Consider the following 24,923-nt stretch of genomic DNA (forward strand, 5'->3'; position numbering starts at 1 on the left):
TCCTGGGTGCGTAGACAAACATGTAATGTGAACAGAGACCAACTACATAGAGTACTTCAAGGCCACTGTCCTCCCTAGAGTTGATTTAGAGGCCTTCAAGGCCACGGTCCTCCTTAGAGTTGATTCATAGGCTTCGAGTGTTCACTCTTTGCCAGCAGTTTGTTTCATTACCTTGTTCTTGAGACAGTGACTTTATCTTGTTCATATTAGAGAGAGAGACTTATTCATATCCCACGTCTGATAATAATAATAATAATAATAATAATAATAATACATTTTATTGATATAGCGCCTTTCAAGACACCCAAGGTCGCTTCACAAATGAATTGAAAACACTGACACAAAATAGCCAGGTGCCTGACAGAGCGGCGTATGCGCACAGCGTTCCTGTACAGACATCAAGACAGACATTAGACAACCACTACAAACAATTAAAGTCAGACAAACATAGACAAACACTCAATAAGTCCAAAAAGGCAATGTTGGCGCAACATTGAGTCCTTTACGAGTCCCACCAAGGCTGCTACTGAAGAGAGCTCCAAAACAGATCGTTGGACCCGAGAATCCCCTCCTATCCTGGCTAACGCAAATCCAAGCAGCAGTCCAGCCGGCTAGCATGTCCTTCTGCACACATCCTCATCCAGAACGCTAGAGGCAGGCAGTCCGGTAGCTCCTCGGTCAAGATGTTTGACGAGTTCAGTTTAGAGCTGTCCCGATTGAAGTTCTCAGGGCCAGACGCTGAGAAGACCGCCTCGTAGTGCACTCAAAACGCCTTTAGCGACACGGGTAGTGCTAGGCAGTCCAGAATCTTTTTTCAGTTGGCGAAGATGTTGCGGGCGACTGTTTTAGGCTCAAAAAGCGATATGCCAGCCACAAACCGCTCTGGAAAAAGGACGTACATGTCGGTGGCATTGAACTCAACATTTTGAAACGAAGACGGAACAAAACATAACATAAAATGAATTTCATGACAAAAATTCAAACATAAACGAGAAGCTAGACGGAGCGGCGTGACTCGCCAGCGTTCCCGTATCCTAGCAACTCAGGGATGATAAGAGGAGACACAGCAGGGAGAAATGCATTCCTTGCCGTCTCTCCCCCTGGTGTTCCCGTTTATCTCTGTGTCTGTTTCCCTTGTAGTTTCCACATCATTTTTTTTTTTGAGAGAGGCACTTGTCGTCTGTACTATAAATTGGCCTTTATAGTACTCACCCTTGCCTCAGAAATGCCCAAGTTGTTGGCTTGTGGGGACGTGTGTGAGAATGCAAAGCTGTGCCATTTAAGCTCAGTTTGGAGAGCTAGTCTAAGTTAGCAACCTGTGTTATTTTAGCTTAGTTTGAAGAGCTAGCCTAAGTTAGCAACCTGTGCTATTTACCGTAAGCTCAGTTTGGAGAGCTAGCCTAAGTTAGCAACCTGTGTTATTTTAGCTCAGTTTGGAGAGTTAGCCCAAGTTAGCAACCTGTGCTATTTACCGTAAGCTCAGTTTGGAGAGTATGGTGTATTTTCCCAGGTCTATTACATTTTGATACATTAAGATGCATTAGTAACCTTTAAAGAGACCCTATGCAACTTTTTCTTAGTCATAAAATCGCTCAGAAATCGTTGTTTTGCTTGACTGACCAGTTTAATTGAAAACAGTAATATTTCCTCCCGCCCACTATCGGGAGGGCGTGTCCCTATCCACTATTGCAACCTTGCAGTTTCTGCAGGAGACGATCGTTCCTTGTTTACATCAAGTCTGAGACGCGTAAGGAACAAGAAGAACCACGCTTGCAATTTATATATTTATATAGCCTATATATGTATAAATATACACGCTAAAGCTGTTGGGGAAGCTCTGCAGAGAAATATGCAAGCATAAAACGAGCGGAAACGAAACCGAAACCAGAGATGAAATCGCCAATCCTGCACAGTTCCTCTTTAATACCTTGTACTCGTATGATCTCTGGTAAACAACATGTGATTGTCTGCTAAGAGAAAGGGGAACTCTCTACTAAGGCAAGGGTGAAGGCAAAGTACCAGTTGGATAAGATAATACAGGAGTAGATGCAAACTGGAGAGTACCAAGAAGGCCAATGGAAAGTACAGGGTGACATTGGAAAAGTACCAGAGGGTCCAAACTATAGCAGAACTAAGTATCGGAGGGTCCAAACTATAGCAGAACTACACAAACAACTATGACACAATAAGAGGTGTGCTCATATTCTTTAAAAACAGAAATGGATCGAACTTCCACCATTATAAATGGCCCCGTTCCCTTTACAATTCCTTCTGATTGGCTGAATAGGGTTTGGTGACGTCTTTAGAAGGAGGAGCTTCTGAGACAGCCAAAACAGAATATAAAGCAGAGCACAGCCATCAGAGGGGCAGATCAACCTTGTCAAGGTACCAGCTGGTAGCGCCGCCTTCAGTCTATTGCCTGGTAGTGCAGACATTGTTTGGATTGTAATATCATTGTGATATAGTGAATAAAGGATCAACAGTGTTGAAGAAGCTCTGTCTGCGTGGTCTCGTTCCAGAGTGCCGATTGGTGTTTTCTCAAGGGTTAATTGGTTCCAGAGTGCTAATTGCTACAAAGTCCAGGAGTGTGGAATTTTCCACCACAAGAGCTAGCCTAAGTTAGCAACCTGTACTTTTTACTGTAAGCTCAGTTTGGAGAGCTAGTCTAAGTTAGCAAAGTTGTGCCATTCCAACTCAGTTTGGAGAGCTAGCCTAAGTTAGCAAAGTTGCGCTATTTAAGCTCAGTTTGGAGAGCTAGTTTAAATTAGCAAAGCTGTGCCATTCCAGCTCAGTTTGGAGAGCTAGTCTAAGTTAGCAACATGTGCTATTTAAGCTCAGTTTGGAGAGCTAGTCTAAGTTAGCAACATGTGTTATTTAAGATCAGTTTGGAGAGCTAGCCTAAGTTAGCAACATGTGTTATTTAAGCTCAGTTTGGAGAGCTAGCCTAAGTTAGCAACATGTGCTATTTAAGATCAGTTTGGAGAGCTAGCCTAAGTTAGCAACATGTGCTATTTAAGCTCAATTTGGAGAGCTAGCCTAAGTTAGCAACATGTGCTATTTAAGCTCAATTTGGAGAGCTAGCCTAAGTTAGCGAGCAGCAGAGAACCGTGAGGAGAAGACTGGTCACCAACAGACACCGCAACAATCGCAAATATATTGATATAAGAATACGCTTACAAAAGTCTGTGAAGGTCAATGAATGCATCACACAATAGATAAAGTTATTGTATGACATTACAGTCTTTACCCCAAGCTACTGTGATGTGCCTGATAAAACATCAGTAAACTATTACTGTTTGGTTTTTGTTTATGTAAAGCACATTGAATGACCTCTGTGTATGAAATGCGCTATATAAATAAACTTGACTTGACTGACTTGACTTGACATGTTCCTTTTACTTCCTAGTGGGGGCCGATAGGCGGGGCGGAGCCATCTCAAGCAGCTACCGTCTCTGAGGTGGTAAGCTCTACACAAGCAGCTACCGTCTCTGAGATCGTAAGCGCTAAACACAGTGAGGGAACCGTGTTGAGAGTCCCTCCAAAGGAGAACGCACCGGCCAGTAACATGGCAGTTAAGGACAACAAGGCAAGTAATGTACTGATGCAATTGGGCACTGTCCAAGTTGTGCCCATATTGTTGTTGACACTGAGAACACTGTGCTGTGCTGTGTACATACTGTATCTTTGCATGTCCCATTGCAAGGTCTCAAGTGGAAGCACTCATTTCCTGCTGTGGTATATTTTGTCAGGACCTTTCTCTTGGCAGTTTGAAGACTTTTCTAAAGGGAGTGGAGAGGAAGCTGAGCTTCAGTGCAGACGATGTGCTAACGAAGGCCACCATGCTGGTTGGGGATAAAGTTCAGTTTAAAATATCCACCAACCCAACGACCAAGGCAGAGAGGGCCGTCGCCGTGGAGATCCTGGCCGACACCTTCCAATGCACAGACACAGAGGAGCTGCGAAGAACAGTGAGTCTCCATGTTAATATATGCGAGTCCATTCTGTTACAAGAACAGTGAGTCTCCGTGTTAATATATGCGAGTCCATTCTGTTACAAGAGCAGTGAGTCTCCATGTTAATATATGCGAGTCCATTCTGTTGCAAGAGCAGTGAGTCTCCACGTTAATATATGCGAGAGTCCATTCTATTACATCCCTGTTTCCAAACTAGTTGGGTCACAATTTTCACAATCACAGTGTTCTCTTCTGCAATTGAATATGGGTTCACCAGATTAGCAGATTATCTTCTGCAATTGAATATGGGTTCACCAGATTAGCAGATTATCTTCTGCAATTGAATATGGGTTTACCAGAATAGCAGATTAGCAGTGTTTTTGGAAATGGGGTTGTACTTAACACGCACACACTACCAGTCAAAAGTTTGGGGTCACTTGACGTCACTTTGCAATTATGTAAGCACATAATGCAATATGAACTGCTGTCCTTTTAAAAAAAAAAAAAAGAAAAACAATGCAACTGATCTCAGCTGGTATTGGTCTATAATGGAGTGGAATGAAGATGTCTAACTGACCCAAACTTTTGACCAGTAGTGTATGTATGTCGGTTTAGCTAATGTGCACAGTAAACAGACATTCTATAGTCTTAATGGCATTTTGTAATCTGTTGGTTTATCCAGGTCCACTAGAAATTTCTGTGTGAATATATTTACTTTGGTTAGAAAATGTCAGTACAATCTAACAGTGTATTCATGGTTGATTTACGGAGTGCTTTCCTTTATCAGGGTGTGGTTTTTGGCTTGGCCCACTCGTTTGGGTTCATCAAGTGCTCTAAGGGCCCTCAGCTGGCTTTTGACCTCTGTGAGGTCATGGAGGACGATATGCTGTCCGTCTCAGAGAAAGTGGAGTTCACCATAGTGACGGTATGTTGCTCACTGAGTGATACAATCGTTTGGTCTTTTTAGAATTTGTCCCTTCTGATAAGCCTCCCTTAACCTGGACGAGGACACGTTTCTAGAAAGCTCCATGCTTGTATGCATGTATGTGAAGGACCACCTGCCTCAACTTATCTGCGAAACCCTAAGGCGTGTACAGTAATTTCCCGACTATAAGCCACATTCTGTATAAGCCGCAGGCTTCTGCTTAGACGTGTTCATATTCCTCTTGATCTGTCCAGAACATGGTGACTGGAGCGGGCTACCAAGCCATCAGGGTCCGGAGGTCCAGAGTGCTCCCGTCTGTGCCAACATCAGAGGGCACCACTGGCACACAAATACAGACAGTGTTCACGTCTGCGCCAACATCACAGGGGCCCACCACAACACAGACACAGAGAGTGTTCACGTCTGTGCCAACATTTGTGGGTCCCTGGACAACACCAACACAGAGAGTGCTTACCTCGGTGCCAACATTCAGGGGCCCCTGGACAACACAGCCAGAGAAGGTGCGACTAATATTTTTCCATACATCTAAAGCCGCATTCACACCAAGAATGATAACTATAACCATAACAATAAAAGCGTCCACACTGACTAATGATAAGTCTCTCCTCGTGTTAATTAATGTGATTGCTAAAATGTGATGGGTTCTGATTGTTAGCTTTTCAATCGTTCTCAAAATCGGTCTGAAACTGATCCCCAATGATATCGTTCTTCATGTCGTTATTGTTACAGTTTATGTGTGAACGTTTCCTTTCATATTAACGTGAGAAATATTTGTTTATAGTTATCGTTATAGTTATTGTTAGTTATAGTTATCGTCATAGTTATAGTTAAGACCACAGTTGGAATAGAATTGTTTAAAAATGGCTTTAAATATCTATTTTATCTGTTGTCATTTCTTGTCCTGTGTACTTCCGACCTGTGTGCAGAAGATGACCGTCAACCCACTGAACCGCAAAGCAATGATGCAAAAATTCGCAAGAACTGATTCCAATTCCCCTATTATAGTGTGAGTTTGTGAACCTTTGATATATGTGTTTTGGTAAGATTGCTGGGCCTTAAGTTCAATAGAAGTACAGGCCTTTGTATTTACCAGTGGAACATTTATAAAATCATGATCAGTATTCGGATTCCTTTACCTTAGTAAAAGTACCAATTGTTACCCTGCACAGCAAAATCAGTCGCTTGTTGCACGATACTATTTTGAGAAAATCCACAATGGACAAACTTCCGGGTTAAAATGTTGAATTTAACGTTTTCGCATAATTCGACAGTATGCCCTATGCAGTCTACAGTTTCATATCGTGAACTAATTTCCCGGAAAAACATACATTTTGACTGTTCAACCCGGTGAAGATTCAACACATCAGCAGTCATTCTAGTTGATTTCTCCTCTTCTGGCATATCGTGACGGGAGAACCATGTCAACTTTGGATGAGGTTATCTTAGCGATAGATTCTATTCTGTAATACCCTCGATATACATATCGTTGGAAAGCTTAGTTTATAGCCGTTCATGTGAGCACAATAACTTAATTTTGGAGATTTTACCAAAGCGACTGGTTTCGCTGTGCAGGGTCACAATTGAGCATTATAAAAATAACTTATGACTAGGCTAAATCATGCATGAAAAATGTAAGTCTCTTATTATTGTCAAAAAGTATTTTGACACAGTCCCCCTGAAGAAATAGTCATATATGACATCCAGGTCAATTAAAGTGTACCTCAGAGTATTCCTTAAGTGTGGTAGTTGAGTAACTGCTTAGTTCCTTTTGACTGATGCTATTGATTTGTTGTGTTACAGAAAGCCTCATGCGTCTCTGGCTCCGCAACATCTGCCTCCACCGTCTCTGGCTCTGCAACATCTGCCTCCATCGTCTCTGGCTCTGCAACATCTGCATCAGACATCTCTGGCTCTACAACATCTGCATCAGACATCTCTGGCTCTACAACATCTGCCTCATGCATCTCTGGCTCTACAACATCTGCCTCAGACATCTTTGGCTCTGCAACATCTGCCTCCAGCATCCTTGGCTCTGCAACATCTGCCTGGCTCTGTCCATTGCATCAGGAGCCGAAGCCACAGCAGGAGCAGTAGAGGTGATCGATACTGGAGTCACAGTCGAAGTAGCAGTTGGAGTAGCAGCTGGAGCCGCAGCAGAAGCAGAAGCAGAAGCAGAAGTAGAAGTAGAAGCAGAAGCAGGGAGAAAGGTGGCAGGACTGGTCGACGTCAGAGTCGCCGTAGCTCAAGTAGAGAATGGAAACGAGGAGAGAGGAGCAGTCGAGATAGAAGGAGTCGCAGCAGGAGCAGAGAACATTCCCCTAGAAAGAGACGAGGAGAAAGGAGCAGGGATAGGAGCAGTAGAGATAGAAGGAGTCGCAGCAGGAGCAGAGACCATTCCCCTAGAAAGAGACGAGGAGAAAGGAGCAGGGATAGGAGCAATAGAGATAGAAGGAGTCGCAGCAGGAGCAGGAAGAGGAGCAGGAACAGGAGCAGGAAGAGGAGCAGGAGCAGAGACCAGGATATGAAGAGCAACCAGAGGAGGAACCAAAGCCCAGAGCGTGGAGATGAGAAGAGGAACCAGAGGAGGAACCAAAGCCCAGAGCAGGATATGAAGAGGAACCAGAGGAGGAATCAAAGCCCAGAGCGTGGAGATGAGAAGAGCAACCAGAGGAGGAACCAAAGCCCAGACCAGGATATGAAGAGGAACCAGAGGAGGAACTGTAGTTCAGAGCGTGGAGATGAGAAGAGCAAGAGACAAAGCAGCAGCAGTGCTGAGGGTTCCTCCAGGAAGCGCAAGCGGAGCAGGAGTCCGCAGACAGAGGCTGTGAAGGTGTGTAAGGACCTGTCTGTTTCCAAGGCCTCTGGCACTACCGCCTGCAGATCACCCAAATCTGATGCAGCTGAGGATGAGGAGGATGAGGAGGATGGACATTTGGCCAGGAAGGAGATGGAGCTGGAGGAGCTGGAAGCTTTGATTGCTGAAAAGTTGGCTGAAAATGCTGCCTTGGAGCAACAGATGACATCCACTCTCTTCGATCCTATAAATGAAACTGACTTGAGCCCTGAGCCATCACTTGCAGATAGGGAGAACGCAGCACTACTTGAGCCCTCACTTACAGATCAGGAGGTCACTGTAGTACCTGAGAATTCACTTACAGATCAGGAAGTCACTATACTACCTGAGAATTCACTTACCGATCATGAGGTCACTGTGGCCAGTACTACACCCCCGCGCAGAGAAGCACACAAAGATGAGCTGTATGACCCCTTTCAGGTGGACGAGGAGGAGGAGGAGGAGGAGGAGGAGGAGGAGGAGGAGGAGGAGGAGGAGGAGGAGGAGGAGTCCTGTGCTCGTGGAGACGAGGAGGAGGAGGAGGAGGAGGAAGAGGAGGAGGAGGAGGAGGAAGGAGAAATCATAGACAGTCCACAAGCAGACGAGGAGGAGTCCTGTACTCGTGGAGACGAGGAGGAGTCCTGTGGTCATGGAGATGAGTCCTGTCGTCATGGAGACCAGGCTGATAACCATTGTGGGCCCCACAAGAAACAGGACAAGAGCCTGGTGCCACATGACCTGAAGAGAAAAGACCAAACACCAAGCTTGAGTCAACATGAGCAGGAGAAAGCTGATGCCCATACACCGGCTAGCTCTTTCACTAACATTAAAACCCATCCCAAGTCCACTGGCAGAACCCTAAACACATGCAATGCAAACCAGCTGTCCGTCACAAATCCACCTGCAGCGCAGCCAACGCCCTCAAAGCCCGAGCATTCACCAGGCCAACAGCACAGTCAGCCCAAGCATTCACCAGGCCAACAGCACAGTCAGCCCGAGCATTCACCAGGCCAACAGCACAGTCAGCCCGAGCATTCACCAGGCCAACAGCACAGTCCGGCCTCTTCCTCAGACACAGTCACAGATGTGGTCCACCGTCCAGAGCCTCCAGGTGAGGTTCTTCTGCTTCAGTCCCTAACTTGGCCCGCTGCCAACCTGCTAGCGGTTGGATTTCGCTCAGCAACTCAGGCTGAAAACCTGCACACTTACCTCTCCTTCTTCCGTTATAAATTTGTGGGGACCAATCTCAAACTGGCTTATCCATCTGGCGCACCCAGATTGTTGGTCTGATTGGTTGAAGGACTATTTTAGCGTACAGAGTCATTTGAGCTATGCCCACAGACTCCCTGGACTAATGTTCAGTCTCGAAAGATTGAGCCTGGTCTGGCGATAGCCAGGCTAGCATGTTAGCCTGGTCTGGCGAAAGCCAGGCTAGCATGTTAGCCTGGTCTGGCGATAGCCAGGCTAGCATGTTAGCCTGGTCTGGCGATAGCCAGGCTAGCACGTTAGCCTGGTCTGGTGAAAGCCAGGCTAGCACGTTAGCCTGGTCTGGTGATAGCCAGGCTAGCATGTTAGCCTGGTCTGGTGATAGCCAGGCTAGCATGTTCTGTCTAACAAAGCTAAATTATTGTTGACTAATGCTATGCTATGTTTTTTTTTTTTTAATCTTTCAGGCCAGGTTGCTCGTGAAAGTGTGAAAACGGTGTGGATTTGTGGCGATGGCCTTGTAGCCGTGGCTTCACGCTTGGCCCAATCACCCGTGCATGGCGTCAGGCTGGGGCAGCCTGGCACTGGCGTACGCGTCTACTGGAAGGGGTTGCAGGGCATGTTGTGGCACCAGCTTGTGCCCCTGCTGCGCTACCTGAAGACGGAGTGGCCCAATCCAGACATGCTCGTCATCCACCTGGGAGACGCCGATCTCCATAGAAACACGGAAGAGCTGCTGAGCGCCATCAGGAAGGACCTGGCCTCCATACTCAACCTCTTCCGCCAGTGCCTGATCGTGTGGTCGGACATGCTGCCGAGATACGGTGTGCACGGCAACAAAGGCGTCGTTGACCTGATCAATGTCAGAGTTCACGCCTTTGTTGCGGAGTTGGGCGGCACAGCCATCACCCATCAGATCGGCCCGCGTTTGTACGGCCCTGATGGAATGTTCCTCTCGGAGGTCGGCGTCTACAAGTTCAACCTGGACATCAAAGTCTCTGTGGATCAGTGGGAGCAGGAGGTCAACCACACCTCAGGTACCACATGCCGTCACGCACTGGCACGCACGGGCACGCACTGGCACGCACTGGCACACACTGGCACACACTGGCACGCACTGGCGCACACTGGCACGCACTGGCACGCACTGGCACAAGCACCAAATGCAGACCATGCAGTCACGCACTGGCACAAGCACCAAATGCAGACCATGCAGTCACACACTGACACAAGCACCAAATGTACACCATGCAGTCACACACTGACACAAGCACCGAATGTACACCATGCATGCAGTCACACACTGACACAAGCGCCAAATGCAGATCAGTTGTTTTCCTGTGTGCATTGAGGCCCAAGCATACTTTGCGGTTTATCTATTCCCTTGTTGTCATGGTTCCCAAATCAATGTGCACACAACAGACTTCACAGTGCTCATATTAGCCATGCAGGGCCCTAGCGGGGGCGGTTACTGCCACCATCCATGTACCCACTCATTTGAGGTCAAGAAAAGGACACTCACAATGTTTTACTATTCTTTTATTCAGAACATCATCAACTTCTCTTTGACCTGCTGGTTTCATTCTCTTTGACCTGCTGGTGTCATGCTATCAGCCTGCTCTGAGATTATTGGCCTTCCACTCAGAAGTCTTTCTTCTTTATATATAATACGAGTAGCAGATGATCAGGCTGGCAGGATTTATGTGCCCCCTCTTACATGCCCTGTTCCCTTCCTTTGAGTGCCCCCCCCTCTCTGGTTGACGTCTCCGCAGCCCAGGCCCTGTTTTCTGTGCTTGTCTGTGTGGCCAAGTGCCCTGATTTTTTTTTATTTTTGTATCTTTTCTTTATTTCTATTTCTTCTTTCAGGTAATGTTACCATGCCAACCAAAAAAGTGAGAACGGAGAAGCCAGTGAAGACGGTGTGGATTTGCGGGGACAGTGTCGTGGCTCTGGGCGAGAGGCAGCTGAAGTCGCCGCAGTGGGGCATGGACATGGGCAGTGCAGGGATGAAGGTGTGTAGCAGACACACACACACACACACACACACACACACACACTACACACACACACACACTCTCTAAGACTTATGTATTAATAATCACGTAGGGCATGGACATGGGCAGCGCAGGGATGAAGGTGTGTAGCAGACACACACACACACACACACACACACACTACACACACACACACACACACACACACACACACACACACACTACACACACACACACACACACACGCTACACACACACACGCTGTCTAATACTTATGTATTAATGATCATGTGCTCTGTTTTGAGAATGTACTCATGGAATGGTTTTACTATTTAAATAATATCTAAATAATAATAATAATATTATATGTGTATAGTAAAACCATTCCATGAGTACATGCCCTAAACAGAGCACAATATTTTAACGGGTGACCACTACAGGTGCACTGGGGCGGCAAGGACGGCATGAAGTGGAAGCAGCTCGTACCCCATCTGGTGACTCTGGAGAAGAAGTGGCCGCTCCCGGACCTCATCGTCCTTCACCTCGGGGGCGACTGCATCCGCATCCCCATCGTTCCCCAGGATCAGCTGATGGTCATCAGGAACAACCTGACCTCCGTGCGCGAGATGTTCCCCCAGTGCCTGCTCGTGTGGTCCGACATCCTCAGAAAGGTCCCCAGGAAGCAGCAGGAGGAGGACCGACCTCACGAGGTCATCAATCGCCTGGCGCACGCCGTGGTGACGGAGCTCGGAGGGCAGGTGCTCACCCACGACGACATGGAGCCCAGCTTCTTCCGCCACAAGGGGGCGCAGCTCTCGGAGCGAGGCGTTCAGAAGTTCAACCTGAACATCAGGAGGTTTCTGGACCAATGGGAGAGAGAGGTCAGCGCGGCGTCAGTAACCGCGGCGTCCACCCCAACACCAACATTCCAGAGCCCCGCAGACATTCCTGCAGATGATGTCATCGACTTGACTCTAGAAGACCCTGAAAACTCTGTCCCCTCCCCCCAACAGTCCCAGAAGGTACTAGTTAATCATGGCATAAATCTCATCTGATCCGCATTACGGCTCTCTAGAATGTCTCTGTTCACTTTGAATGGGCCTCCCCAACGTTCTGCGGACAGTTATTTTTGCATAATCACCGCTCGGAAGGTATAATGACTGCTGCCAATGGCAACGGGTTTTGTGTTTTTAATTTACGTCTTTCATAATATCAATCCGCAACAAATCCATTCGCTGGTTGCAATGGAATTTCATTGCAAGTAAAACTCAGCTACTAAGTATGTTGCCAGGCAACACCTAACAACTGTCAACTGTGGCAAACTATTTATTTTGCTAGTTCCAGCAGAAGCCACGAAACGGTAGCCAAGTCATTGCTAAACACACATTGAGTTAAGTTTCTTTTCTCGTTTTGGCAAGTAGCCGTATAATAAGCGTGATAATGTATAGAACGCTGGTCATTATCGGAAAATAAGTACCTTCAGGGCGAAACAAGATCCCTCCGCTTTGCGTCGGGGTCCTGTTCGACCTGTCGGTACTTATTTTCCTATAATGACCGGCGTTCTATACATTATCCCTTACATATTGACGCCTGGCTATCACCATACTAAGCTCAATCTGAGTGAACGTAAGTCTGGGGAGTCTGCGCTGTATCTCTACTGCACAAGAGGAGTGATCAGTGGGCGTAGTTCAAACGAGTGGTGATTGGTTCCAGCAAACGTGGACAGGAAGCAGGAGAGATACATGTGCAAACGTGGACAGGAGGCAGGAGAGATACAGTGCCTATAGAAAGTCATCATACCCTTTTGAAATAGTTACTTTTTTTGTCTTACAGTCTGAAATCAAAACCCATTTTTAAAAAAATCTTTTCCAGTTTTATTTACAAATTTAGCTGTACAACATCAAAATAATGAAAAAATAGTCAACAGTTCTGAAAATTAATAAAAAATTAAAAACTAGAATAACAAGGTTGGAAATGTCATCATACCCCTAACTTAATACTTTGTAAAGCTTCCTTTTGCTTTCATTACAGCCATCAATCTGTTTGGATATGTCTCTATTATAGCTTTGCACACCTAGATAGGGGAATATTTGCCCAATTTTCCGTGCAGAAATGTTAAAATTTAGTCAAATTCTGTAGGGAATGGTGATGGACTGCTCTCTTCAAGTCAATCCACAGATTTTCTATAGGATTTAAGTCAGGGCTCTGACTTTGCCACTCAAGGATATTTACCATCCTATCCTTAAGGCACTGCTTTGTTCTTTTGGCAGTATGTTTAGGATTATTGTCGTGTTGGAAGGCGAATGACCTCCCCATCCTCAGCTGTCTAGGAGAGGGACGCAGGTTTTCCTCAAGAATTTGGGTGTACTTGGCAGCATCCATTTTCCCTTCTATCCTGACCAATTGCCCAGTCCCCGCTGAAGAGAAACATCCCCAAAACATAATGTTGCCCCCGCCATGCTTCACAGTAGGTATGGTGTGTTTTGGGTGTGTTTGGGTGTGTATACTGTGTTTGGTTAGCGCCTGGAGCTCAGTCCAAAAACTTCAATCTTAGTCTCCAAAAAGTTCGATCTTAGTCTCATCTGACCATAAAAGCTTTTTCCACATGGTAGCAGAATATTCCAGATGTGTTTTTGCACTGAACTCCAAGCGCAATGTTTGGCGAAAACCAACACAGTACACCAGCCAAAACACGCCATACCTAGTGTGAAGCATGGTGAGGGCAACATTATGTTGTGGGGATGTTTCTCTTCAGCGGGGACTGGGCAATTGGTCAGGATAGAAGGGAAAATGGATGCTGCCAAGTACATCCACATTCTTAAGGAAAACCTGCGTCCCTCTCCTAGACAGCTGAAGATGGGCAGGTCATTCGCCTTCCAACACGACAATAATCCTAAACAAACTGCCAAAAGAACAAAGCAGTGGCTTAAGGATAGGATGGTGAATATCCTTGAGTGGCAAAGTCAGAGCTCTGACTTAAATCCTATAGAAAATCTGTGGATTGACTTGAAGAGAGCAGTCCATCGCCATTCCCTACAGAATTTGACTAAATTTTAACATTTCTGCATGGAAAATTGGGCAAATATTCCTCTATCTAGGTGTGCAAAGCTATAATAGAGACATATCCAAACAGATTGATGGCTGTAATGAAAGCAAAAGGAAGCTTTACAAAGTATTAAGTCAGGGGTATGATGACTTTTCCAACCCTGTTATTCTAGTTTTTAATTTTTTTATTAATTTTCAGAACTGTTGACTTTTTTTTCATTATTTTGATGTTGTACAGCTAAATTTGTAAATAAAACTGGAAAAGATATTTTTTTAAATGGGTTTTGATTTCAGGCTGTAAGATAAAAAAAGTAACTATTTCAAAAGGGTATGATGACTTTCTATAGGCACTGTATATGTGCAAACGTGGACAGGAAGCAGGAGAGATACATGTGCAGGAAGCAGGAGAGATACATGTGCAAACGTGGACAGGAAGCAGGAGAGATACATGTGCAAACGTGGACAGGAAGCAGGAGGGATACATGTGCAGGAAGCAGGAGAGATACATGTGCAGGTTTCCAGCTTGAGCTGCAGGGAGAAATCCAATTGCCAGCAGATCGGGCTGGGTTTACTCACTCTAATTATACTGCACATTTGACCGTTATTCTGCTGCTGGTGTTGCGATGGCTGTGTCGTAATAGTATGCTTTGCGTTGGTCCATGCTGGTTTAACATCATTAGTGTAGCCCACACTGTTTTCAAGATGGGCAAGAAAATGTTTGTTTAGATCTTGTTTTAGAGTCATGTGGAGCTCGGTGCCAAAGCTGAGCTAGCTTTGTGTAGTCTGTAGCTAGTCTTTCTGCACACTGAGCTAGCTTTGTGTAGTCTGTAGCTAGTCTCTCTCTGCACACTGAGCTAGCTTTGTGTAGTCTGTAGCTAGTTTTTTTGCACACTGAGCTAGTTTTGTGTAGTCTGTAGCTACTGTAGTCTTTCTGCACACTGAGCTAGCTTTGTGTAGTTTGTAGCTAGTTTTTTTGCACACTGAGCTAGCTTTGTGTAGTCTGTAGCGAGTCTTTTTGCACACTGAGCTGGCTTTGTATTGTCTATAGCGAGTCTTTTTGCACACTGAGCTAGCTTTGTGTAGTCTGTAGCTAGTCTTTTTGCACACTGAGCTAGCTTTGTGTAGTCTGTAGCTAGTCTTTTTGCACACTGAGCTAGTTTTGTGTAGTCTGTAGCTACTGTAGTCTTTCTGCACACTGAGCTAGCTTTGTGTAGTTTGTAGCTAGTTTTTTTGCACACTGAGCTAGCTTTGTGTAGTCTGTAGCGAGTCTTTTTGCACACTGAGCTGGCTTTGTATTGTCTATAGCGAGTCTTTTTGCACACTGAACTAGCTTTGTGTAGTCTGTAGCTAGTCTTTTTGCACACTGAGCTAGCTTTGTGTAGTCTGTAGCTAGTCTTTTTGCACACTGAGCTAGTTTTGTGTAGTCTGTAGCTACTGTAGTCTTTCTGCACACTGAGCTAGCTTTGTGTAGTTTGTAGCTAGTTTTTTTGCACACTGAGCTAGCTTTGTGTAGTCTGTAGCTACTGTAGTCTTTTTGCACACTGAGCTAGCTTTGTGTAGTCTGTAGCTAGTCTTTTTGCACACTGAGCTAGTTTTGTGTAGTCTGTAGCTACTGTAGTCTTTCTGCACACTGAGCTAGCTTTGTGTAGTTTGTAGCTAGTTTTTTTGCACACTGAGCTAGCTTTGTGTAGTCTGTAGCTACTGTAGTCTTTTTGCACACTGAGCTAGCTTTGTGTAGTCTGTAGCTAGTCTTTTTGCACACTGAGCTAGTTTTGTGTAGTCTGTAGCTACTGTAGTCTTTCTGCACACTGAGCTAGCTTTGTGTAGTTTGTAGCTAGTTTTTTTGCACACTGAGCTAGCTTTGTGTAGTCTGTAGCTACTGTAGTCTTTTTGCACACTGAGCTAGCTTTGTGTAGTCTGTAGCTAGTCTTTTTGCACACTGAGCTAGCTTTGTGTAGTCTGTAGCTACTGTAGTCTTTCTGCACACTGAGCTAGCTTTGTGTAGTCTGTAGCTAGTCTTTCTGCACACTGAGCTAGCTTTGTGTAGTTTGTAGCTAGTTTTTTTGCACACTGAGCTAGCTTTGTGTAGTCTGTAGCGAGTCTTTTTGCACACTGAGCTGGCTTTGTATTGTCTATAGCGAGTCTTTTTGCACACTGAACTAGCTTTGTGTAGTCTGTAGCTAGTCTTTTTGCACACTGAGCTAGCTTTGTGTAGTCTATAGCGAGTCTTTTTGCACACTGAGCTAGCTTTGTGTAGTCTGTAGCTACTGTAGTCTTTTTGCACACTGAGCTAGCTTTGTGTAGTTTGTAGCTAGTTTTTTTGCACACTGAGCTAGCTTTGTGTAGTCTGTAGCGAGTCTTTTTGCACACTGAGCTGGCTTTGTATTGTCTATAGCGAGTCTTTTTGCACACTGAGCTAGCTTTGTGTAGTCTGTAGCTAGTCTTTTTGCACACTGAGCTAGCTTTGTGTAGTCTATAGCGAGTCTTTTTGCACACTGAGCTAGCTTTGTGTAGTCTGTAGCTACTGTAGTCTTTTTGCACACTGAGCTAGCTTTGTGTAGTTTGTAGCTAGTTTTTTTGCACACTGAGCTAGCTTTGTGTAGTCTGTAGCGAGTCTTTTTGCACACTGAGCTGGCTTTGTATTGTCTATAGCGAGTCTTTTTGCACACTGAGCTAGCTTTGTGTAGTCTGTAGCTAGTCTTTTTGCACACTGAGCTAGCTTTGTGTAGTCTGTAGCTAGTCTTTTTGCACACTGAGCTAGCTTTGTGTAGTCTGTAGCGAGTCTTTTTGCACACTGAGCTAGCTTTGTGTAGTCTGTAGCGAGTCTTTTTGCACACTGAGCTAGCTTTGTGTAGTCTGTAGCTAGTCTTTTTGCACACTGAGCTAGCTTTGTGTAGTCTGTAGCTACTGTAGTCTTTTTGCACACTGAGCTAGCTTTGTGTAGTCTGTAGCTAGTCTTTTTGCACACTGAGCTAGCTTTGTGTAGTTTGTAGCTAGTTTTTTTGCACACTGAGCTGGCTTTGTATTGTCTATAGCGAGTCTTTTTGCACACTGAGCTGGCTTTGTATTGTCTATAGCGAGTCTTTTTGCACACTGAGCTGGCTTTGAGTAGTCTGTAGCTAGTCTTTCTGCACACTGAATCTTTTCTGACCGTCTCTCGTTGTCTTTTCTGCTACCACCAGCAGCAGGTCAGAAAGAGCAGTAAGAGACCTGTGGAGGAGAACCAGACACATGGGAGCAGTGCACCCATCACAGGTACACACACACACACACACATACACACAGTGCAGTTTACACACACACACACACACACACACACACACACACACACACACACACACACACACACACACACAGTGCAGTTTACACACACACTGAGTGCGTTTTACACACACACACACACACACTCCCATAGAAGCAGTGAGCATCACAGGTACCACACACACTCTGAATCCAGTTTACACACACACACTGAGTGCAGTTTACACACACAGACTCTTAGTGCAGTTTACACACACGATGTCACATGCCTTCAGCAGGAGTCGGACCTCACTGTTCATCCATGGCTTCTGATGTCAGCCCAGTATATAACTGTTAATAACTGTTAATGATGTGTGTGTGTGTGTGTGTGTACAATGTTTATTTGTATTTTCCAGGCCAGGGGACGGGCGAGAGCATGAAGAAGGTGTGGGTGTGTGGCGATGGGCTGGTGGGGTTGGCCTCTCGTGCATCGGACCCCAAGATGCCGCCGCAGAGCGAGAACGGCACGAGAGTCCGCACCTACTGGAACGGGTACATACCGAGCTGGTACAAGCTCGTGCCCAAGCTGAGACAGTTCCAACTGCTGCTGCCCGCTCCAGACCTGCTCGTTATCCACCTGCAGATCAGGGAAATGAACCCCAAGAGCACAGAGGAGCTGCTGGTCACCATCCAGAGGAGTCTGGCGGCCATACGCGACCTCTTCCCCCAGTGCCTGATCGTGTGGTCGGACTTCCTGCACGAGCCCCGCACTTCCTGCCCCGAGGCAAATGTTGACCAGGCAGTGGACGGGTTTTACGACGTGGTTAACGGCAGAGTGCACGCCATGATTGCTGACCTCGGGGGAGCAACTATTGGCCACGGAAACATTAGGCCTGAACACTATAATCTTAAACTCAATCATCGTAATGGTAAACGTCTCGAAAGCAGTGGTGTGAAAATATTCAAAACCAACATCAGAAATTTCGTCTTTAAGTGGGAGTGGAAGGTTAGCCCCACATCAGAAGGCGTCTCATGTCCCACGACTAAGGTAAAAATTATTAAATTGTTCTCGTCTGAAATGCTAAGTGAAACTTTAAATAATATGTGCTCACACTGGAGATGATGAAGCGGCAGCGTTAAAGCTGCAGTATGTGATCACGCTGGAGATGATGAAGCGGCAGTGTGTGTGTGTGTGTGTGTGTGTGTGTGTGTGTGTGTGTGTGTGTGTGTGTGTGTGTGTGTGTGTGTGTGTGTGTGTGTGTGTGTGTGTGTGTGTGTGGAGACGATGAAGCGGCAGTGTTAAAGCTGCAGTATGTGATCACGCTGGTTAAAGCTGCAGTATGTGATCACGCTGGAGATGATGAAGCGTTAAAGCTGCAGTATGTGATCACACTGGAGGTGATGAAGCGGCAGCGTTAAAGCTGCAGTGGGCAAGATGTTTTTGATCATTTTCACTGAAACCGATACTATGATGATATGCGACAGAACAACATAAATCAGCCGCTTTTAGAAAAACACCTGCACTTCTACCTCCACCTGCGCTTCTACCTCCACCTGCGCTTCTACCGCCACCTAGGGCCTGAACACCTGCGCTTCTACCGCCACCTAGGGCCTGAACACCTGCGCTTCTACCGCCACCTAGGGCCTGTTATTTGTTTTACAAAAATCAACTGATCCTGTTTTTATTTCTGGTCCAGTAAGCACAAGGCTGTATGATAGTTGGCAGATCTGACTGTCAACCCCAGTTAGTGCACAATCGCTAACAAGCACAAACTGGATGGAAGGGTGATCGGTGCTAGGTGGGGAGGGGCATGAGAGTTGGGGAGGGGCATGAGAGGTGGGGAGGGGCATGAGAGTTGTATACGTTCAACATTTTAGCCAAGTCCCCTCATTCTGCCACTCTCCACCTGCAGCTTTAAGCGTAACACTCAGACCAGTCTTAGCTGTTCTGCTGCCCAATCATAGCGAACAATTCTGCTGCCCAATCATAGCGAACGGCTCTGCTGCCCAATCATAGCGAACGGCTCTGCTGCCCAATCATAGCGAACGGTTCTGCTGCCCAATCATAGCCAACGGTTCTGCTGCCCAATCATAACGAACATGATCACAGCGAACATGATCATAGCAAACGTGATCGTAGCAAACGTGATCGTAGCGAACATGATCGTAGCAAACATGATCGTAGCAAACGTGATCGTAGCAAACGTGATCACAGCGAACATGATCGTAGCAAACGTGATCGTAGCAAACGTGATCGTAGCAAACGTGATCGTAGCAAACGTGATCGTAGCAAACATGATCGTAGCAAACGTGATCATGGCAAACATGATCGTAGCAAACGTGATCGTAGCAAACATGATCGTAGCAAACGTGATCATGGCAAACATGATCGTAGCGAACATGATCGTAGCAAACGTGATCGTAGCGAACATGATCTGCTGCTTGCCACTGGTCAGTGTGACCCCCGCTTCATGCCAGAGAGGGCTTGGTAGACCTGCTTATTTGGATGCGTTGTTATTGTATGCTGCATTTGAGAGTTGGGTAACGGACGTTTTATCTGGGTAACGGAAGCTTTTGCTCCATGGAATTTCTCAGAACAAGAGTGTTTGCTTCTCTAGGAGTCACATTATCTGATGTAGGAGGTACGTCTGCAATAATTTTGACTCATCTTGTGTGTTGTTGTCCACCAGCAGCAGGTCAGAAAGAGCAATGAGAGTCCTGTGAAGGAGAACCAGACACATGGGAGCAGTGCACCCATCACAGGTACACACACACACACACACACACACACACACACACACACACACACACACACACACACACACACACACACACACACACGGGAGCAGTGCACCCATCACAGGTACCACACTCTTAGTGCAGGTTTCACACACACACACACACACACACACTGAATGCAGTTTACACACACACACACTCTTAGTGCAGTTTACACACACACACACACACACACACACACACACACACTCTTAGTGCAATTTACACACACACTGGGCCAGATGTATGTACATTTGAGAACAAAGCCTTATCAGTGCCAGATGTCTTTGTGGAGATTGGCTGGAAGCAGAGGTGTGGACTTGAGGCACATGACTTGGACTCGAGTCAGACTAGAATCACTAGAATCACAGAAATGACTTGGACTCGAGTCAGACTAGAATCACTAGAATCACAGAAATGACTTGGACTCGAGTCAGACTAGAATAACTAGAATCACAGAAATGACTTGGACTCGAGTCAGACTAGAATAACTAGAATCACAGAAATGACTTGGACTCGAGTCAGACTGGAATCAGAGAAATTACTTGGACCCGAGTCAGACTAGAATCACTAGAATCACAGAAATGACTTGCAACTTGACTTCCATGCTATTGACTTGAGACTTGACTCGGACTTTGCCCCGTGACTTGTAATGACTTGTGGCTGCTGAAGTTGATATGGGCACGAAATAGTTATATTTTGATAAAATACAAATCATTTTGAATTGATCATCACTGAGGTAGGTAGGTAGATAGGTAACCTGAACAATTTACCGAAACTATCATAGAATCATCATCAATGACTGATTCTGTGATGTTGTTCGTTATATATAGGTAACCTGAACAATTTACCGAAACTATCACAGAATCATCAACAACTGATGGCATTTCATGTTTACACCCATAACTCTAAAGGCTAGACTCATAACATCAAAAATTCAAAACCAGTGTTCAGTTTTACTTTTCCTGAGATAGAGAGCAGAGGATGTTTAGGACTAAAACAATTTGGACTCCAAAAAGGACTTGGACTTGGCCTTGCTTGGGACATCTCTGCCTTGACTTGGAACGTCACTCGGACTTCAGCATGAAGTCTTGCCAAATAGTGACTTTGGCCCACATCTGACAGGAACAGGACATTAGCTACAGGGAGCAATAGTCGTTCATCAGGGGTGTGCTTCAAGAAAGGCTTGTTTTCTAACCACAGTCGCAATCTCAGTCGGTAGAGACATTGTTCTGAACAATTTGGTGTTTCTAGAAAGCAGACTTCAAACGATTAATCACACACTTGGGAGCAAGGTTAGGTTGATAAATCGTACACTTGGGAGCAAGGTTAGGTTGATTAATCGCACACTTGGGAGCAAGGTTAGATTGGATTAATCGCACACTTGGGAGCAATGTTAGGTTGGATTAATCGCACACTTGGAAGCAAGGTTAGGTTGGATTAATCGCACACTTGGGAGCAAGGTTAGCAATTTTGGATTAATCACACACTTGGGAGCAAGGTTAGCAATGTTGGATTAATCGTACACTTGGAAGCAAGGTTAGCAATGTTGGATTAATCGCACACTAGGGAGCAAGGTTAGCAATGTTGGATTAATCGCACACTTGGGAGCAAGGTTAGCAATGTTGGATTAATCGTACACTTGGAAGCAAGGTTAGGTTGGATTAATCGCACACTTGGGAGCAAGGCTAGCAATGTTGGATTAATCGCACACTAGGGAGCAAGGTTCAGTTGGATTAATCGCACACTATGGAGCAAGGTTCAGTTGATTAATCGCACACTTAGGAGCAAGGTTAGGTTGATTAATCGCACTCTTGGGAACAAGGTTAGCAATGTTGGATTAATCGCACACTAGGGAGCAAGGTTAGCAATGTTGGATTAATCGCACACTTGGGAGCAAGGTTTGGTTGGATTAATCGCACACTTGGGAGCAAGGTTAGCAATTTTGGATTAATCGCACACTTGGGAGCAAGGTTAGTAATGTTGGATTAATCGCACACTAGGGAGCAAGGTTCAGTTGGATTAATTGCACACTAGGGAGCAAGGTTCAGTTGGATTAATCGCACACTTGGGGGCAAGGTTAGCAATGTTGGATTAATCGCACACTTGGGAGCAAGTTTAGGTTGGATTGGAACCCGGGTCCCCAAATTGAGCAATATACATTGTGTCAACCATATATATCTATATCTACCTCTTTATATCTATATCTATATATCTATGGTGTCAACAGTCTGCTTACAGCACTAGGTGCCCTGTTTTATCTTTCAGGCTTTGCTGCCAGTACATTTAAAACTGTCTGCTTACAGCACTATGTGCCCTGTTTTATCTCTCAGGCTTTGCTCCCTGTAAATTTAAAACTGTCTGGATTTGTGGTGGCTGTCTGGTAGCTGCAGTCTCTAAGAAGATGCAGTTGCCTACGTATGGCAGTGCACTGGGTCCGGATAGGACCAGGGTGCGGATGTATTGGAGTCGAGAGCCGATCCAGCTATGGAAGAGATTGGTCCACCAGCTTAGCGTCCACCTAGAGACCTGGCCCTCTCCAGACATGCTCATCATCCACATGAGAGACGACATCATCCCCGTAAAAGAGGACTTAGTGAATGCGTTGAGCGTCATCAAGAAGGACCTGACCTCCGTACACAACACCTTCCCCCAGTGCCGGATCGTGTGGTCCGACATCCTGCCGAAATACTCCAAGAAGCAAGGCACCAAGCCCATGGAGATCCTGAGCACACGTCACGATGCGATCAATGACGGAGCTCATGCTATTGTTGCTGAACTGGGGGGGAGGTTTGTCTCGCATAAGAACATTCGGATCGATCACTATCGCCATAAGGGTAACAGCCTCACCTGCGCTGGAGCGAACCTGTTCAAAACCAACATCGAAGCTTTCCTGAATGAGTGGGCGATGGGAGTCACACCTGCACCAAACAAAATACAATTCTCCTTTAAGGTAAATTAAGATGATAACATACATACATTACATTACATTTCATTTGGCTGACGCTTTTTAACCAAAGCGACTTACAACATGGAAAAAAAAAACAATTAGGTTTTTTAAGAGCATTTCGAACAACAATAAAGAATACAATAAGTGCATCAGTGGGTCTAATAAGTGCATAAATAAGTGAATAAGTGACGAGTGAGTGCGATTGTCTGAAGTAGTGCTATGAGAGGAGATGTTCTTTGAAGAGCTGGGTTTTCAGACCTTTTTATGTTCTTTACATAACATAAAGAAGTTAACAAAGATGACCCACATAGCTCCTATAACATAAAGAAGTTAACAAAGATGACCCACATAGCTCCTATAACATAAAGAAGTTAACAAAGATGACCCACATATCTCCTATAACATAAAGAAGTTAACAAAGATGACCCACATATCTCCTATAACATAAACAAGTTAACAAAGATGACCCACATATCTCCTATAACATAAACAAGTTAACAAAGATGACCCACATATCTCCTATAACATAAAGAAGTTAACAAAGATAACCCACATATCTCCTATAACATAAAGAAGTTAACAAAGATGACCCACATATTTCCTACAACATAAACAAGTTAAACACACGCACTTACGCACGCACACACACACACACACACACAGAGTCAGATTTGCTCAAATGTTGTTGGTTGGAGAATGAGTTAAAGCAGTCTGTCTCAAGTCAGTTTTTTGGGGGGGTGGGGGGGTCTGCAATAGTTTGATTGATCTGTTTTGTGTTGTCCACCAGCAGCAGGTCAAAGAGAGCAATGAGAGTCCTGTGAAGGAGAACCAGACACATGGGAGCAGTGCACCCATCACCGGTACACACACACATACACACACACACAGGAACAGTGGATCCATCACAGGTACCACACACACACACACACTACTGTAAGAGGGTTTACACACATTTACACACATTTAGAATGGGTAATGACCATGGGGGGTAGACCATCCAGTTAAACTTTCTAATATCCCTATAATAACATATATGTGTAATGTCCATATAATAACATATAGTATATGTATAATAAGAAGTGGGTGGATTTGGACAATTTATGGTTTCTCTGAATTACTTTTCTTCGTCCTCGATCGTTCAGCACCTGCTACCATCATCCGTCCCCCCAAGACGGTGTGGATGTGTGGGGACGCTCTGACCGATCTGGCCCAATGGCTGACAAGCGAGCCGCCACGCGGCGTGAAGACGAGTTCCAACAGCATGAAGGTGTTCCAGGTAAGCACCAATCACTCGTGAGAACCACATTATCTTGCCACAGCCCACCAATCACTCGTGAGAATCACATTATCTTGCCGCAGCCCACCAATCACATCATCGTGAGAATCACATTATCTTGGAGCAGCTATCATAACAGTTAAGGGCCGCTCACACCCAGAACAATAACTATAACAATAACTATGAACATAACGATAAAAGCGTCCACACTGACCAACGATAAAAAAAGTCTCTCATGTTAATAATGTGATGGGTTCTGATTGGCTGTTACCTTTTAATCGTTCTCAAAATCACTCAGAAAGTGATCCCCAATGATATAGTTCTTATTGTCGTTATAGTTTATGTGTGAATGTCATCATTCATATTGACGAGAGCGATATTTGTTTAAAGTTATCATTATAGTTGTCGTTCTTGGTGTGAATGGCCCTTAACTCCTATTTATATCAACGAGAGCGATATTTGTTTATAGTTACCATTATAGTTATCGTTCTTGGTGTGAATGGCCTTTTACACGTGTCAGGCTACGTGCCAACGTCACATCTACGTCCCCTGAGTCTGCACAGAAAAACTAGCAGACCAGCTAGTGCTTCACATGTCTCTGCTGACGTCTACCACTGATCTATAAAGAATACCTGGATAGACTATCTCATTGTTGCTGACCCATCAACAATGAAGCCAATGGAACTGTCCCGAGTGGTCCCA

The 24,923-nt window shown here is 45.4% G+C and overlaps 1 protein-coding gene across 1 annotated transcript in view; it reads left to right on the forward strand.

The window, feature by feature from the left end:
- The window catches only part of LOC134064367 (uncharacterized), a 35,396-nt gene that overhangs the window by 9,161 nt on the left and 1,312 nt on the right, over positions 1-24,923 (forward strand). The window contains exons 9-24 of the mRNA XM_062520286.1: positions 3,407-3,586; positions 3,750-3,968; positions 4,741-4,878; positions 5,133-5,399; positions 5,826-5,905; positions 6,700-8,173; positions 8,345-8,843; positions 9,406-9,975; positions 10,805-10,950; positions 11,373-11,954; positions 17,160-17,232; positions 17,634-18,265; positions 19,908-19,980; positions 22,329-22,948; positions 23,733-23,805; positions 24,088-24,221. Of these exons, the coding sequence (XP_062376270.1) occupies positions 3,407-3,586; positions 3,750-3,968; positions 4,741-4,878; positions 5,133-5,399; positions 5,826-5,905; positions 6,700-8,173; positions 8,345-8,843; positions 9,406-9,975; positions 10,805-10,950; positions 11,373-11,954; positions 17,160-17,232; positions 17,634-18,265; positions 19,908-19,980; positions 22,329-22,948; positions 23,733-23,805; positions 24,088-24,221 (5,760 nt within the window). The remainder of the gene's footprint in view (positions 1-3,406; positions 3,587-3,749; positions 3,969-4,740; positions 4,879-5,132; positions 5,400-5,825; positions 5,906-6,699; positions 8,174-8,344; positions 8,844-9,405; positions 9,976-10,804; positions 10,951-11,372; positions 11,955-17,159; positions 17,233-17,633; positions 18,266-19,907; positions 19,981-22,328; positions 22,949-23,732; positions 23,806-24,087; positions 24,222-24,923) is intronic.

The sequence above is a fragment of the Sardina pilchardus genome, chromosome 18 (genome assembly GCF_963854185.1).
Source record: "Sardina pilchardus chromosome 18, fSarPil1.1, whole genome shotgun sequence".
Lineage (NCBI taxonomy): Eukaryota > Metazoa > Chordata > Actinopteri > Clupeiformes > Clupeidae > Sardina > Sardina pilchardus.